Source organism: Mixophyes fleayi, chromosome 1 (assembly GCF_038048845.1).
Source record: "Mixophyes fleayi isolate aMixFle1 chromosome 1, aMixFle1.hap1, whole genome shotgun sequence".
In the NCBI taxonomy this organism is placed as follows: domain Eukaryota; kingdom Metazoa; phylum Chordata; class Amphibia; order Anura; family Limnodynastidae; genus Mixophyes; species Mixophyes fleayi.
Window position 1 is genome coordinate 218312472 of NC_134402.1, and position 17218 is coordinate 218329689.

The 17218-nt window shown below is 40.6% G+C and overlaps 2 protein-coding genes across 4 annotated transcripts in view; both read left to right on the forward strand.

Moving 5' to 3' along the window:
- FKBP8 (FKBP prolyl isomerase 8) overlaps window positions 1-4463 on the forward strand; it is a 48936-nt gene extending 44473 nt beyond the window's left edge. Inside the window, exons 9-10 of one of the 2 annotated variants that reach the window (XR_012690968.1) lie at window positions 2780-2971; window positions 4165-4463. Coding sequence is in view for 1 of the 2 variants with exons in the window: in XM_075205271.1 (XP_075061372.1) it covers window positions 2780-2866 (87 nt within the window). In the remaining variant the exon portion in view is untranslated. Of the gene's footprint in view, window positions 1-2779; window positions 3455-4164 lie in introns of those variants that run through there. The other variant, XM_075205271.1, reaches the window with a different exon arrangement.
- Window positions 4464-9312: 4849 nt separating this feature from the next.
- The window catches only part of ELL (elongation factor for RNA polymerase II), a 72220-nt gene continuing 64314 nt past the window's right edge, over window positions 9313-17218 (forward strand). For both annotated transcript variants that reach the window (XM_075205280.1, XM_075205282.1), the window contains exon 1: window positions 9313-9478. In XM_075205280.1, coding sequence (XP_075061381.1) covers window positions 9350-9478 — 129 coding nt within the window. In that variant the 5' untranslated portion in view covers window positions 9313-9349. The remainder of the gene's footprint in view (window positions 9479-17218) is intronic.

Below are 17218 nucleotides of genomic sequence, written 5' to 3' on the forward strand. Positions count from 1 at the left end.
TACTGAACAAATTAATTTAAAGAACATACATAATCTAGATTGGTGTTAAAAAAATAAAATAAAAAAGGAATGTGATGTAAAGAAGGGAACATTTTGTTCAGATATTTGTGAAGTAGTTCTCATCTCAAAGTATTCTAAAGTTCTTTACAAGCAACTGGAATCAGACATCAGATAAAAGTACACATAACATCTCAAGAGACAGCTGTGATCAAAGGTTTCTCATCAATCACCATAAACTTCATTTGTAATTTGCTGATTCGGGCTCACTTGTCAATAATCTGATGGATTTAATGATCAGTATTTGGTTCACTATCTCTGTGTAATGGATTGATTTTAATCTGCACTGCCCACATTGTGTTGCACTCAGTCCTAGGTCCTCTGCTATTCTCTATCTACACCACTTCTCTTGGAAAACTAATAAGCTCCTTTGGATTTCAGTATCATCTCTGTGGATGATACACAAATCTATCTATCCTCTCCTGATCTTTCACCATCTGTGTTGTCTCGCGTTACTGACGGTCTTTCTGCCATTAAATCTTGGATGTCTTCTTGCCAACTCAAACTCAATCTTTCAAAAACTGAATTAATAATATTCCCACCCAAAAACAGAAGCTTCCTGCCTGACATTTCTATTTCTGTTGATAATATGACCATAAATCCCACCACGCAAGCTCGCTGCCTAGGTGTGTTATCCTTGACTCACAACCATCATTTATTCCCCACATCAACTCCATATCTAAATCATGTTACATACATCTAAAGAACATTTCCAGAATACGCACATATCTCACACAAGACACCGCAAAAACCTTAATTCATGCACTCATCATCTCCCGCATCGACTATTGCAATTCCCTCCTTACTGGTCTTCCCAAAGTCAGACTTGAACCCCTACAATCTATTATGCACGCAGCGGCTAGACTGATTTTCCTTGCAAACCGTTCTTCCTCTGCTGATCCACTCTGTCAGTCTCTACATTGGTTGCCTGTATTTCAACGAATCCAATATAAAATTCTTCTAACATACAAGGCCGTCAACAAAATTGCACCGACATACATTTCCTCACTTGTCTCAAAATATCTCCCTACTCGACACCTCCGTTCTGCACAAGATCTGCGTCTCTCTTCCACTCTCATCGCATCCTCCCATTCTCGGGTTACAGGACTTTTTTCAGGCTGCATCCACTTTGTGGAATTCCCTCCCTCGCACAGTAACACTTTCCTCTAGTCTCCAAGCCTTCAAGCATTCTCTGAAAACACACCTCTTCAGACAAGGTTATGATATTCCTCAACCACCATCTTAATCTCCCCTATTACCACCGTCTATACAGCTAACACAAGACAACAACCCTCTGACCAACATTGGTACACACACAGCCCACTCTGTACTTTTACCTTTGCATTCTAGCTGGTTCAGTGCGCAATATGATGTAGCACATGCTCTTGTGTTTCTAACTCCCATTGTCCCATAGATTGTAAGCTTGCAAGCAGGGTTCTCTTACCTCTCTGTCTGTATGTATTACCCAGTATTGTTTTATTAATGTTTGTTCCCAATTGTAAAGCGCTACGGAATTTGCTGGTGCTATATAAATAAATGATGATGATGATGATGAAAGAGACTTAAAATAGCTATCGATTTATTACTATGAGGAATGCTTTTTCTGTAGTCACTGGATAGATAGAAAGTAGGACAAGTTGCATTCAGGGTCCATCCAGCACGGTTGGGTACGGTGAGCGATTACCACTATTTCGACAACTGGAATTCCTACATAAAAATCCAGATGGCAGAAGAAGACTCATGAAATAGAAGCAGAGTTACCTGATAGACGACGAGGGAGATGTCCGATGGCAGTGCAGGCTGACTGGCGCCAATTCCGACGATTTCAACACTTAGCCTGCGGAGTCCGGACATTGCCGCTTTAAATTACCATTTAAGTAAGTCGCACCCACATCACACTGCACTGCCGGACAGGTCTTCAGTCGGAATCGGCGCCTGTCAGCCTGCGCTGCCATCGGACATCTTCCTCGTGGTCTTTCAGGTAAGTCTGCTTCTGTTTCATTCGTCTTCTTCTGCCATCAGGTATTTTATGTAGAAGTCCTAGTTGTCGAAATAGTGGTAATCGGTAATCCGATTACCACCCATCCAGCATTCATTGAGCTTAGACGAAAAAGCATTCCTCATAGTGATCAATAGATCACAATTTTGAGGTCTGCAGTTTGTGAATGTAGTACAGGGCAGTGTACCAGGTGTGGATATCTGACTGCTAGTAAGTTACCAAACATATGTGACATTTTAGCATTTTGATGTGTTTGTACTCCTGCATTTGTCCATTTGTGAATCCTTATGTACTCCCATGGTTAGTGTGAGTTATGAATACATTTTTTTCTTAAATGTTCACATTTATCAATCTTTTAAATGACACAAAACTAAAAAACATACCCAAAACATGGATAGCCCTGTGGTTTATTGTGGTCCATTATCCTCAGTTGCAAAATGAATGCATAATACCTGATGATATTATAATTATTGTTCTGATGTTAATATTGTGATGTTTAAATCTTGATTTTGGCACTAATTTGAATTTTAACAATATTCTTAATTTGTTGATAAGAGTAGAAGAACATGATTCATGAAAAAGTGAACAATATGTTGCATAGCTGATTTTTTTTAACAGACCTAATTTTGGGCTAATAAGGTTAAAAAACACCTATTTAACATATACACATTTCTTTGATCAAATATACTGTAAAACTGAAATATTTTGTTTACTTTCCCACAGTCTATCTCCTGGAAGTGGCTTTTTGGGGCAACAGCCATAGCAATAGGAGGTGTAGCCCTTTCAGTTGTAATAGCTGCCCGCAACTAAGCTCCCATCGCTTCATTATGAGGACGGAAGCCATTTTGTTTACCGAGAAGATCTAGAAGCATTACCAGTTCTCACTCTCTCTCCCTGAGAGAAATGCTGTCTAAGGTGCAGTGTACAATCTAAAAGATATTCTATGTAATAAATAATTTAATTTTGTTATTGTTATAAAATTTACTTCCTTTTTGTCTCCCTGCAATTACTGTGGAACAGTGCTCCTTTTCATGGAGAATAGTGGAGAAACCACAAAATAGGATGTGAAATTATTAACCAATGAAACTGCTGTATTTGGAATTATTTTGTATGCACCACAATCATTCCATGACTGGGGTTATACTGTTCTCTGACAGGTATCTAAAAACATAATGGCAGTGTTGTTGTTCTGTACATTTATGTGTGTACCATAATATCCAGAAGTCTATCCTTGGCCAAACGAGTAGGAGCTGGCAACTTACCAATATTATGACAGACATACATTAAAACCCAATGTCCTGTAGACTTTGCAATACACTTATTGACTGGTACAATCTGTACCGTTTAGGACACCTTCACTTGAGCAACGTATCCCCCCCACCCCCCTTTAGGCAACCATGACTTTGCTGTCTGAGTTTTTTAATCAGTTGACAGATACCGCAAGTTAATTACAATTTAAGATGGCCAGTTTATAAGGAAATGTAGGTGTTTCAGGGCAATAAGTGCTCTACTTATAGTTTAGATTATTTTCAGAAGCATTCTTACAATTCTCCTCTAAGAGCATGTCCCTTCATGTATTGAAGTGTAATTCCTACATTTAGTAACTAGGGAAGGCAAAGAGTGTTGCATGGGTTCTAAGACTTGCAAAAATACTGTAACTGAAGTAATGCCCATTCCACACAACCTTTGAAGTGGTCATCTTTTTTGCATATGTCAACATTCAAGTTTTTTCTGGGATTTCACACATTTCAGTGGGACCATCCACATATTGAGATCCCAGGAGAGTCTATGGGACCACCTTTCATTAGTCTTCCTTAGGTATGGAAGGAAGAAGCCTGTTTTCTTTCTGATTTTGTATGTCCTATTCTCCAAAACTTTAAGAATTGGCAAGTAAGGACACAGTATAGTTATTTTGTAAGATACCACCCTTATTCAACAATTAATTCAAGTTTAAAAATGAGGCCTGTTAACTAACATTTTGATTACCACAATGAGCATTTGCCATTAAATGTTCTTTATCTTATCAAATGTCTTGATATATTTCATTATATTGCTTATTCAGAATAGGCTGAACTTGTAATGCTGACTTTTCCTTGTCTATTTTTCAGACAGCATGTCAAATGAGAAAAGCACATCACCAGCAGTGTTGTCTAGTTGTATCAACAAGTTAAAATTAATTTATAAGAGTGGCAGCCATCAGATTTTGCGTGTAGGACAGTTTCTCTTATATTTCCTAGTGTATGCATCTACCAGTGCGGCATCAACTTGGCCAGCACTGGAGTTGCTGATTATTGGTATATGTTGTACTAATGACCATTTTAAATCTACAATATTTATGTTGATTAAAAGTAATATAACTTTTTTTTTTCATTTTACTAGTTAATAAATGATTAAATTGTTAAATTTACTGCTGTTGTGTCTGACTCACTTTTCATTGCGAATAGTTTTGCATGTGGAGACTAAAGTAACCACAAATCTGGTTTTAGCAACCTATTCATATTGGTATTGATATTTCAACCACAAAGGTCAACAGTTTAAAATGTGGAATTATAAATTTGCTCTCTCCGCACAGCTTCCCTCGATATTACTAGTACCTTGTAAATTGATATGCGAAATTTTCTTCAATATTGGCTCAGCTATAAAATGGCTACCTCATCTTTGTATAATTAGTAAAATAATTCAATAATAACATTTGCAAGAAACAGTAGTAAATGTAGCAGCATGATGTATTTTTCCCAGTTTTATAATAAATACAGAAATAATATTCTCATTTTACAGCATGTACTTTTGAAAGCCATCAAGTATTCACCCCCAGGACAATAACATAGTGTTACACAGTATGTTACTTGTATATCACTGGATGTAAGAAACCTGTTTGTTACGTAGTTGACCAGGAGCATAAGTGTAACCGTAGCAGTTCATGCGACTTGTGCGGGACATATAACCAAGAAAAAAAACGTGTGTCTGCCTGATCCACACTTCAGTCCCATATTCATTTATTTTAGCCGCTCCTGAGCAGATGCCTTTTCAAAATCTTGATATGGGGCCCAGAAATTTCTAGATACACCCCTGCTTCATACTGAAAATAAAACTTTTGGGAAGCCCCCCCCCCCCCCGAGTTCCCAGTTTGGACCTACAAAGCGAGATTAAATGTTAAGCACATAGAAACATTTCAAATTTCAAGAGATACAGTGGCAGGGACTCTATCTATTTGGTCTTGTCTCTCTTATTTGTAAACTGGAAACACTTGTGCAGGGGATGCTGCAAAAACAAAAAATGCAGGTATTAAGATTTTATATGCTACGTGTCAGGAATGATGACCTTAGTACTAAAATTAGAAACGTGGTCTGGTGCATCTTGAAAGTGTTTTTTGATATGTCTTCATAATGGATGCCATCTATATTTGTGAAATGTAACTAGTAAGAAATGCACATATCTTGCTGAAAGAAATAACAAGATTTAGAGCTAAAAAGACAAGCTTAGGCAGTGAATAATGCAAAGTATAAATTTATTTTGCACAAAGGGCAAAAGGGGGACAGACAACCTGAAGTCCAACACAGTAAGTAACATGACAAGCTTCCTACCAAGTTCGGGGAAAAAAAAAAGCCACTGAAAATTAGAGACATCTGGGCACAGGCTGAAATGGAGGATCCAAAGAACACAGTTTACTTTGAAATTTTACTATTTTACTTTGTCTCATTTGCATATTTTTTTTTGTGGGGGGGGGGGGCGGCATGGAATTATCTCTTAGCAGCTACACGTTTGTGCATAGTTAGAATATATTTATAGCATTTGTAATCAACAACATGGTTAGAAAAAATACAGATACAGTGGCTTCTTGTTCCCGAGTGCTCTTGATGCAGGATCATCAGTACTTTTGGCCCCAATGTCTGCCTAGCTGAGCACTTTCTCTTTCCTCTGAGTGCTGCTGCATTTAAGGTCATACCTACTGAAGACAGCAGGTGCCAGACTTAAAAGGCCTGCACAGTTCATGCTGCAGGGCTTGTGTGACAGTTACAGTAAACATCTATAGTGTGGCCCTCTGATTTGTCATCTTAATACAATTTCTGACTTGGCTTGCTTCTGACCATCCTATTCTGCCACCTGTCCTTTTTCCATTATGGATTAACTTTCCTGCTTATCTTTGACCCTTGATTTTTGGCTCGTGTGACTTGCTTACCCTGACCTCTTGTCATGTCTGTTTATCACTCTCTGGGTTTGGTCCATCCTTACTCAGTTGGCGGTCTGGGGCTAGCGACATGTCAAAGTCGATTGCCTCCTTGTGTGGGTGCCTTTTGAAGACCAGTGTCACACATTAGGCTTTTCCGGTAGTCCGCATTGGCACTGGCAATGTCCAGGCACAAAGTTTAACAGACCACCCGGTCTCATCAGAAACCACTGCAAGGTGGTGTGGACTTTGCTGCCAGAAGCCCGCAGTCCTCTAACTGCATGACATGCCTATGACTAGCTGGTAAAAGATGGCAGGAGGAAGGTGTCAAATCAGTAGCCAAAATCAGTGTGTGTAGCAAACCAAAGATCACGGTCACAAGTGCAGGTTCCAAATGAGAGACAAGCGAAAGCTGGTGACACAGGTTCAAATCAATAGTCAAACGAAGTCCATTCACAACCATTGTTAAGCTGCAGTGAAAACTAGAGTAGTTGAGACCTGACAATCTGGCAGTAATTACTGCACAGAGTGGGGTTTAAATAGCTGAGAGGGCTTGTCATGTGACAGGAATCGCATGACAAACTAGGAAGTGATGTGAGAGATCACATGAGTACACTGTTTAAATGAACCAGGAAATCATGCCAGAGATCACCTAAAAAAAAAAATTGTCCAGACCACATGGACAGTTATTTGTACATAGCAGTGGTGCGATGTGAGGAGTCCCTTGATGTCCTGAAGATTACATCTGGAGAGGTGTTTCATCTGAGTTAGTCGTTTATAGTTTTCATTGTCTAGGACCAGGAGCAGAGGGCTAGGAGGCGCAGGACCAAGGATGTTAGGAGAGCTGTAGAAAGTGTATGTAATAAAACTAGTAGAACTCAAGGTGAAATCGAAAAGTGGACAGAAGAAAATATAAGGGAAAAGTACAGAAGAATAAAAATCTTAAAGCAACACTTGTGAAAAACGAGCGTGGGAAAGAAGGGTAGAAGGGAAACCCTATTAAGTATAATCCTCTTGGTATAGCTACTGTGAACACAAATATTGGTTAGTGCAGGAATTAAAATATAATGAAGATTGTGGAAGTATTAGGTTTTTTAGATTAGATGAGAAGCAGGGACAGGCACCTGGGCATATGTCTCCCCAGGCCAGTCCCATAGTGGGCTACTTTGGGCTGTGTCACTGGGCCACCTGCATTTTTGTCCTTTAAAATGTTCCTAATAGGCTGCTGATTTTAGTCTTGCTCCCCAGGCTAAAATTTAGCAGTCCTTCCCTGATGAGAAGGATATGTATATGGTACAATAAATGGATGAGGGAGATGAGATGGAAAAATAAAATGAATAATGTGTACAGTACAAGATAAAAAGTAAAAAATATAAATAAAGATGTTATTAAATATACTAAAAAGACAATATAAAGTATAGTAATGTTTTTCACAACTACTATATGGCTTCCTCAGTGGATTCTTTTTGCAAAAGATATATCCTATACCAGTGGCGAAGTGTGTTTGATAATACAGGGACCACTAAAGACACAGTTTGCTTATTTATATTGCTGTATTATTACATTTTATATTGTCATTTTATGGTATTTAATATAATCCTTAATTATATTTTACTCAACTTTCATGCCACAAATATATGATATTGCAGACCTTTGGCTTTTGTGCAACACAACTCCAGGCATCAATCTATATGACATCAAGGGATTCCAGACAGTGCTCCAAAGCTATGAATGGATGAGTATTCTTAGCAAGCATACACATAACACATCCCAGTACAGCTAAGGGTATCTGTAACTGCCTCTTACCACACTGACAATGTTTGACACACACACACACACACGCACACACACACACACACACACACACACACACATATATATATATGTATATATGTTCTCCATCTTTAAAGTATGTCTTCCACAATCAGGTCCATTGGTGAATAACCTGGTGAACGCTTGATGACTGAAATGACAGAGGTTGGTTTTCAACCTATAAAAGCAGAAACAGTGTCACTCCCCTCCCCAATGTTCTTTTTTATTCTAAATAACGTGTTTTCAGATGAACTTATGAGTATTGCACCATAAGCCAAATGGGAGACAGTGCTCACAGTAGCTGCAGACTCCACTGCAGCACTTGTGTCATGACTTTGATTCCTAACCAGGGCCTTATTGGTGTTGAGTTTGTATGTCTTCTCTCCCCCTCCCCCCCCCCTTTCCCCCCCCCCCCAATGTTTGAGTGGGTTAAAATATACTAGTAGGTTAATTTGCTGCTGACAAAGTAACCCTGGTTTGTGGGAGAATTTCAGTTCAAAGCAATGTGTCCATGGAGCCACATTGCACCGATGTTGTAGCACATGTGGGCAGAAAAATGAGCAGAGATTCCTACCATAATGGCTGGCAATGTGTGCAACAAAACATCATGTGCCAACTGTGCATATGTGTTCTCCAAGGTAATGATGTGAATGACAAATATTCTCTGTACAGTGCTGCGCAATTGGTGGAGCTATATAAATAAATGAGTGCATCAGCAATAGCCTGTTAATGAAGGTCTTAAATGTCCTCACATATGAAACAGTTGCATAAAAGAGTGGTTTTTCCATGTTATCCTGAACAGACTATATTACTTTAAAGCCAGCTGATATCTTGTCTGTCAGACTTCCCATGCTTTAATTTGCATAACCCCGCCTATCCTCAGATACCATCCTTTCGATTACGCTCATAAAATAAGACACGCCCCATTCTGAGAGTGCCAATTACTATCGAGGATCTGCTGAGGGCGGAGTACACAGCTGACTTTCTGCCTGCCAATCATCTGTGTAACGCAGATCGGCTTTCACTGTTATAAACGGAGCTAATTAAGCTACGCCCTTTTCCGCTTACACTATAGCCAATTAGCGCCAGGCAAACCTTCCTGAATAAATACGGTATTGTCGTCATTCACTTCCTACCAATAAAGCAGTAAGCCACGCCCTCTTTCTGCCAGAGTAGCAAAGTATTGGCAAAATCAGAAATGTGACAACACCGTTAGCCAATGGTGGGACCTATTTAATAATGTAATGAGGGGGCGTGGCCAGTAAGTGGGGAGCAGGGCGAGCAGCGGCGACTGTGGGAATGGTGTTGTTAAGATGGCGGCGCTGCAGGAGGAACGGAGTTACGGGTTGTCCTGCGGGAGGGTCGGAGGGAGGGTGTCCGTCTTCCACGTCAAGCTCACCGACAGCGCCCTGAGGGCCTTTGAGAGCTACCAGAACAGCCAGGTACAATGGGCAGAGAGCCAGAAGGCGAGCAGGAGTTGGGTGACCTCCTTGGGGGGGGTTCCTCTTACTGCCCGGGCTTTTTAACTCTTGCACTGCTAGTGAGGGGCAATATATGGGGCATATTTCCATGTTGTCTGCTTCTCCAGCCTCGAATGTAGCCAGGGCCCTGTTTAGTTTGTCCCTATGAATTGCCTACAAGAGTTGGATGACCTCCTTATAAGGCGGCGCTTTAATCCTCACATTCCAGCCCCACTCTGCGCTGACCTGTTCAGCCCTCACGTTAGTTTTGAACCATAACTTGTTTCCTGACCACTGTTGGGTGACCATTCTCTGCCTATAACTTCTGGCTAATCAGAGTCATGATTCCTGGGTCCTAACTATATTGACCTCTTTGCACATCTGTTAATAGCTACACGATATAGGTAGCTTGACCCCCCCCCCTAATATGGTGTCTTACATGAGTATGAGTCCTACCAAATGCTTTCTTTCTACACCGTATATGGCTTGTCAGAGACTTGTATAAACTCTTAGTAAATCATTGGCCTCTCTGTGACAACTAACTTGTTTAACCTATCTGCCAATAGCTCTGTAAGATAGCTGCCCATTTGACAGTAGAAAGGGCCACAGCCTGCCTTTTATATGTAATTTCTGTAGTACCTCCTTTGCCCTGTAGGAACAAGTTTTGTGCTTTTTTTTTTCTCTTTTTTTTCTATAAATGCTCCTACATGTCTTTAACGCTTTCTTTACAGCACCTCAGTTGTCAGCAACAAGATAACAGATCAATATTTTTAAGTATTAGGACCCACACTGCTAGTAGCAGATGTAGGATGTCCCTTTTTTTTTTCCTTTAACAAAAATCTATTGATATTTTGTCTTCACCAATGAGTGGGTGTATTTCAAATCTACATACATGTATCTGCACTTGTGCAGTATGCATATAAACAGTACATATCGGTCGATTAAAGAAAACTGCTTATCAGATCTATTGATTTGCTTCTCAGCATTTAGGCAGCAATGGAAAGGAGTTGGTAGCAAAACTGTTGTCAAAATTATTTGAAGTTACACCTTCATTTCTGAACACTAGCTTGTTAACACTTTGCAAACTTTCTTAATGTATGTATGTTTAGTGCAGATACTTTATCGAAGTGAAAACTTGTAATGCCGGTATGTATGACTGGTTTAATACTTAAATGCATGTGTTTATACCTATTTATTTTATTCATAGCTTTAATGCCTGCAGAATCCCATATGCCATAAAGTATATAACTGAGCTACAGTTGTATACACCGATCAGCCACAACATTAAAACCACTGTCAATTGAGATGACTAGCATTGATTATCTCATTACAATGGCCCTTGTCAAGGGATGGGATATATTAGGCAGCAAGTGAACAGTCAGTTCTTTCAGTTGATATGTTGGAAGCAAGAAAAATGGGCATGGATGTGAGTGATTTTGAAAAATTGTGATGACTATAGACATCTGGGTCAGAGCATCTCCAAAACGGCAGGTCTTGTGGGGTGTTCCTAGTATGCACCAAAACTGGTCCAAGGAAAGTCAACCAGTGAATCGGAGACAGGTCATGGTTGCCCAAAGATTATTGATTGTGTGTGGGGAGAGAATGCTAGCCCGTCTGGCTAAATCCCACAGAAGAGCTATTTTAGTACAAATTGCTATGATGTTAAATACTTTCGTGTCAAAACAGACAAAAGTATTTATAGGAGTGATACAATATATTTTTTGATTAGCTAATAAAGATATTTGCTAGCTTCCAGAGCACAGAGGCCCCTTCATCAGGCAAGCAAGCTGCAATGCACTGTGTGTTCTGACACCTTTCTATCATAGCCCACATTAACTATTTTAGCAATTTGTACTAATGTGTAGCAAAAAATATTTTTTTTATTATTGCAGGATAATGCACACTGCAAAAAAATTTCAGGAATCATCACCATTTATTTATATAGCACCAATATTTCCGCAGCGCTGTACAGAGAACTCATTCACATCAGTCCCTGCCCCATTGGCGCTTACAGTCTAAATTCCCTAACACACACACAGACTAGGGTCAATTTGTTAGTAGCCAATTAACCTACCAGTATGTTTTTGGAGTGTGGGAGGAAACCGGAGCACCCAGAGGAAACCCACGCAAACACGGGGAGAACAAACTCCTTACAGATAAGGAATGGTTTTAGAAACAGGATAGAGATCAAGGTGTCGACTTGGCCTCAAATATCCCAGATTTCAATCTGATTGAGTATCTGTGGGATGTGCTGGAAAAACAAGTCTGAGCCCTGGAGGCCCCACCTCGCAACGTACAGGGTCTCCTGTTAATGTCTTGGTGCCAGATACCACAGCACACCTTCAAAGGTCTTGTGAAGTCCGTGCCTTGATGAGTCAGTTGTTCTGGTGACACGAGGGGAACCTACGCAATATTAGACAGGCGGCTTAAATGGTGTGGCTATATATAAAGATTTATAATATATTGGACACCCCATCACTTAGTGCTGTGATGAGTACATTATTGACTAAAGTGAATAGTGTAAATCTGTGCAGTCTGAACAAGTAAAGCTGGGTACACACTACAAGGTTTTCAACCAATTATTGTGCCAATCACACGATAAACGATTGTTAGGACTGATATTGCATTAGTATGTACACTTCCACAATCATGTTTTATTGTACCAAAGCACAGCATATTGTTTGATTTTATAAACTGAATAAAAATCCCTATTAACGATGGAACGATGTCGGGCAAATGTGGAAGTGTTTGCACTCATGACCAGCAGCTTAGGTCGATCTCTATAGAGCGTGCAGAGTCACGATATTTTCAGCAGATGGTTGAGAGATGAAGTTTAGATTTGAAGGTAAATCAGATAGGTGTGTACACAAATCTAAATTCTGATCGGAACTTTCAGTCATTGGTAATATCATTACAGAAATGGCATCTGTGGTCATATTCTGTAGTGTGTACCCAGCTTAACTGTGACACATCTGCAAAAAAAAGTATACATTGTCAATAAACCTAAAACGATGCATGCATTATTGAAACCTTTTTTCCATTATCTTTAGTTTGGCCGACATGTATTGGTTATGTCTGTTATTGCTGCCTCAGAGTTGAGGTCATGGGTTTGAATCCAACCAGGGCACTGTGTGGCATTTGTATGTTTTTCCCCAATGTATACGTGGATTTCCTCCAGGTTCTCCCACAGTCTTGGCTTCTGACAAAATGGACTGTACTGTGTGTGTTTGATTAAGGAATTTAGTGTGTAACTTATATGCTAAGCTCCAATGGGTCAGGAACTGATGTGAATGACTGACTGAATATTATCTGTACATTAATAATTAATAGATGCATAATATATTAGGAACTATATCAGTGATTACAAACTAATAAAGAGATAAAGAGACCTGTATAAACTCAATAGACACTTTGTGCTATCTAAAAACTCCTATCGAAATGTTCAGGACACTGCTAAACAAACATACTTCCAATATCTCATCTATGCTCAGGCTTCTAACCCAAACTCATTTTTAACACATTTAAATCTCTTCTCAATCCTCCCACCCCAAACCTTCTGACTGCTGTCAGTGCCCAGGATCTTGCTTCCTATTTCAAGGACAAGATTGATAAGATCAGACTTGAAATGGTGGTATCTCCCTCGACTAGTAATCGACTCCATTCCGTCCCAGCATCCTCTGACACCCTCTTGATTTGATCTGACAAATGTAGAGGAAGTTTCTACTCTTGTCTTCCTACTCTACCTCCTGTTCTCTTGATCCCATTCCCTCACAAATTGGTAGGTCCCTGTCTCCTGTGCTTATTCCACCTCTAACTAAAATCTGTTATCTATATCTCTACTGGTATCTTTCCATCACTGTTCAAGTTCGTAGCGATTACTACTACTCTTAAAAAAATTCTGACCTAAGCTCTCTCAAATTACTGCCCCATCTCTCAGCTCTTATGCTCCTCCAAACTTCTCGAGCGAATTGCCTAAATTCGCCTCACACAACCTTTTTGATACTCTTCATTCAGGCTTTCGCTCTCAACACTCCACAGCCTGCGCTGACCAAGGTTGCCAATGATCTGATCACAGCTAAAACTAAAGCCAATTACTCTTCTAATTCTCCTGGATCTCTGCTGCATTCGACACTGTTGACCACTCCCCTCATACAGATGCTACAATCCCTAGGTCTTCAAGACAGTGTCCCATCCTGGTTCTCATCCTACGTATCGAATTGCTCTTTCAGAGTTAATTTCTCTGGAACAACCTTCACTCCGCTTCCTTTATCAGTTGGAGTACCAGAAGTCTGTCTTAGGTCCTCTGCTATTCTCTATCTACACCACTTCCCTTGGAAAACTAATAAACTCCTTTGGTTTTCAGTATCTCTATGCGGATGATACACAAATTTATCTATCCTCTCCTGACCTCACCATCTGTGTTGTCTTGCATTACTGACTGTCTTTCTGCCATTTCATCTTTATTGTCCTCTCGCCAAATAAAACTCAACCTTTCAAAAACAGCATAATATTCCCACCCAACAATAGAAGCCTACTGTCTGACCTTTCTATTTCTGTTGACAACATGACCATAAATCCCACCTTGCAAGCTCCCAGCCTAAGTGTAATCCTTGACTCGCAACTATCCTTTGTTCCCCAAATCAACTATATTTACATCATGCTGTATACATCTAAAAAATATTTCCAGAATATGTACATATCTCACACAAGACACTGCAAAAACTTTTAATTTATGCACTCCTTTCCCGCATCGGCTATTGTAATTCTTTATTTACTGACCTTCCCAAAATCCGACTCGAGCCCCTACAATTTATTTTGCACGCAGTAGCTAGATTGATTTTCCTTGCAAATCATTTTACATATGCTGAGTCACTCAGTCTCTACATTGGTTGCCTGTTTTTTCAACGAATCCAATATAAAATTCTTCTAATAACATACAAGACCATCAACAAAATTGCACCAATATACATCTCCTCACTTGTCTCAAAATATCTCCCAACTCAACGCCTCCATTCTGCACAAGGTCTGCGTCTCTCTACCACTCATCACTTCCTCCCATTCCCGGTTACAGGACTTTTTTCGGACTGCACCCACTTTATGGAATTCACTACTTCGCACCACAAGACTTTCCTCTAGTCTTCAAACCTTCAAGCATTCTTTGAAAACCCACCTCTTCAGACAAGCTTATAATATGCCTCCTACCATCCTCGTAATCTCCCTAGGTTACCATATTACCACCCTCTACACAGCTAACCCAAGACAACTCTGACCAACATAGATGTGGCCAAGCATACAGCCCACTAAATTGTAACCTTTGCATTCTAGCTGCACAAATATTCAATATGATGTAGCACTTACCCTTGTGTATTAAACCATTGTCTCATAGATTGTAAGCTTGCGAGCAGGGTCTTAACTCTATGTATGTATTGCCCAGTATTGTTTTATTACTGTTTGTTTCCAATTGTAAAGCGCTATGGAATCTGCTGGCACTATATAAATAGATGATGATTGTGACAGGATGGACCGCCTATGCCACCCTAAAGTTGCTGGGAACTGGCTGGGCTTACTTTGCCACCGTCCTTTTTTGTTATTACAAATATGCCCCCTCTGCTGCAGTGGGAGGGGCCTGCTGCCACCACTGAGCTCCTTCTATGGCACTCAGAAACACGTTCCTTCTGAGTCACTGACGCTGCTAGCGTGTCTCGTTGCTGGTGTACCTGGGCTGGTAACTCCAGACCTCTTACTATGGATCCGGATTGCTGTGAATGGATGCCCCCTGGCCCATCATATTGACCAGGGCTGCTGGGTAGCAGGCAGAGCGGTGGTACTGGAAACGCTTTGGTCCAAACCTCAGAGACAGCCGGAGAACGGATTAGATTTAGGGTCTAATCTGTAGATCGCAGGAATACAGCAATATTGAAGATGTTTCCAAGCAGGTCTTTGAAGCAAGATGTTTATTTGCTCTCACTGATTAGAGGTATCAGTGATCAAGTCAGATGTTGAAATCAGAAGAACGCTTACATGCTCACACAGCTCATCTTTTATACAGTTCAGAGGGGGGTATTCAATTGTCCGCGGGTTCAAGCACAGAAAAACTATTACCGTTAATATGGTAATCTCTCACTGGATTTCAGCTCGCAGCGCCCTGAGCTGCGAGCTGAAATCCAGCGAGTAAATTACCGTATTAACGTTTTTTCGCACAGGATTACCGTAATAACGGTAATCCTGCGCGAACCGCAGGATTTTTGGCAATTCCGCGGACAATTGAATATGCCCCAGAAAGTGTGTTTTTAGAATCAGGATGTTACCCTGCTTAACAAAACTTAACATGCATTGCAAAGCTAACGATATTCACATTTGTCTGTGACATTCTAGAAACGCTGTGATGTCCTACACCTGGTTTTCAGATGCAAAAAAATCCAGGAGCCAGTCTTAATTTAAAGTTCCAGCCTTCAATGTTGGACATTCACACATCAAAAGATCTAATTAACATGTGGCCTTTCATCAGACCGTTCGAAATACATATTCACACAGAACAACAAAACCCAAACACAAGCTAGTTTCCCACATCACAATACACAAGAGGCTTTGTAAACAAAGGCTCATTGTATCGGATATATACATCAGAAATAGGCATATCCTATAGTAAGGTTAAACAAGAGACAAATTTCTTCCCCCTGGTCTCGGAGATAACGATTCCCTATCTCACAAAATACACAATATCAAAAAATAAGTGCATGTGCAATTACATAAATAAGTGCCCTGCGCTATTTGCTTTAAATACATTTTTACCAAATGTTATTTAATAGTGATCCAGTCACAATGATTATGTAGAGTTTGTCAGTTTGTAGTCCAAAACCATAGTGGAATTTTTTTTGGGTAGTTTATACCAGTGGTTCCCAAACTTTTGCAGTTCGCGGCACCCTTAGAGTCTCCAAAAATTTTTCAAGGTACCCTTCCAAAATAATTGCCGAGCAGTCCCGTTTTAGAAGTAGTCAAAAAGACGTAATAAATATTTAGGTCAGGACAGAAATACTTATTTAGTTGTATACAAAAATAATACACAAATCCAAGGGAAAATAATTTATTTATGTATATTTTTTTCCATTATATTTCTGTCAAAGAATAATTTACAGCTAACACACGCGGTGCCCCCCTGCATCCACACACGCGGTGCCCCCCTGCATCCACACACGCGGTGCCCCCCTGCATCCACACACGCGGTGCCCCCCTGCATCCACACACGCGGTGCCCCCCTGCATCCACACACGCGGTGCCCCCCTGCATCCACACACGCGGTGCCCCCCTGCATCCATACACGCCTGCTCTGTCCCCTCAGCCTCTGCCCCTCGCTGTGCCCCCAGCCTCTGCCCCCAGCCTCTGCCCTTCGCTGTGCACCTGCCGTGGACAGGAAGAAAAAAACTACTTACCAATCCGGCGGCGCCCTGGACCCAGCATCCTCCTCGTTTCTCACTAAATGCCGAGCGTGACGTCACGCCCAGCATTCAGTGAGGAAGGAGGAGGATGCTGGGTCCTGGGCGCTGCCGGATTGGTAAGTAGTTTTTTCATTTTTCCTTCCTCTTCTTCCTGTCCACGGCACGTTTGGGAACCTAGGGTTTATACTGTAGGCTCAACTGAACTGTTGCCTAATAGGTTGGCACTGTATAGGTGGGTAGGGAGATATGACCCTTCAAGAGTGAAGCTTTGCAAATCTGTTTACAT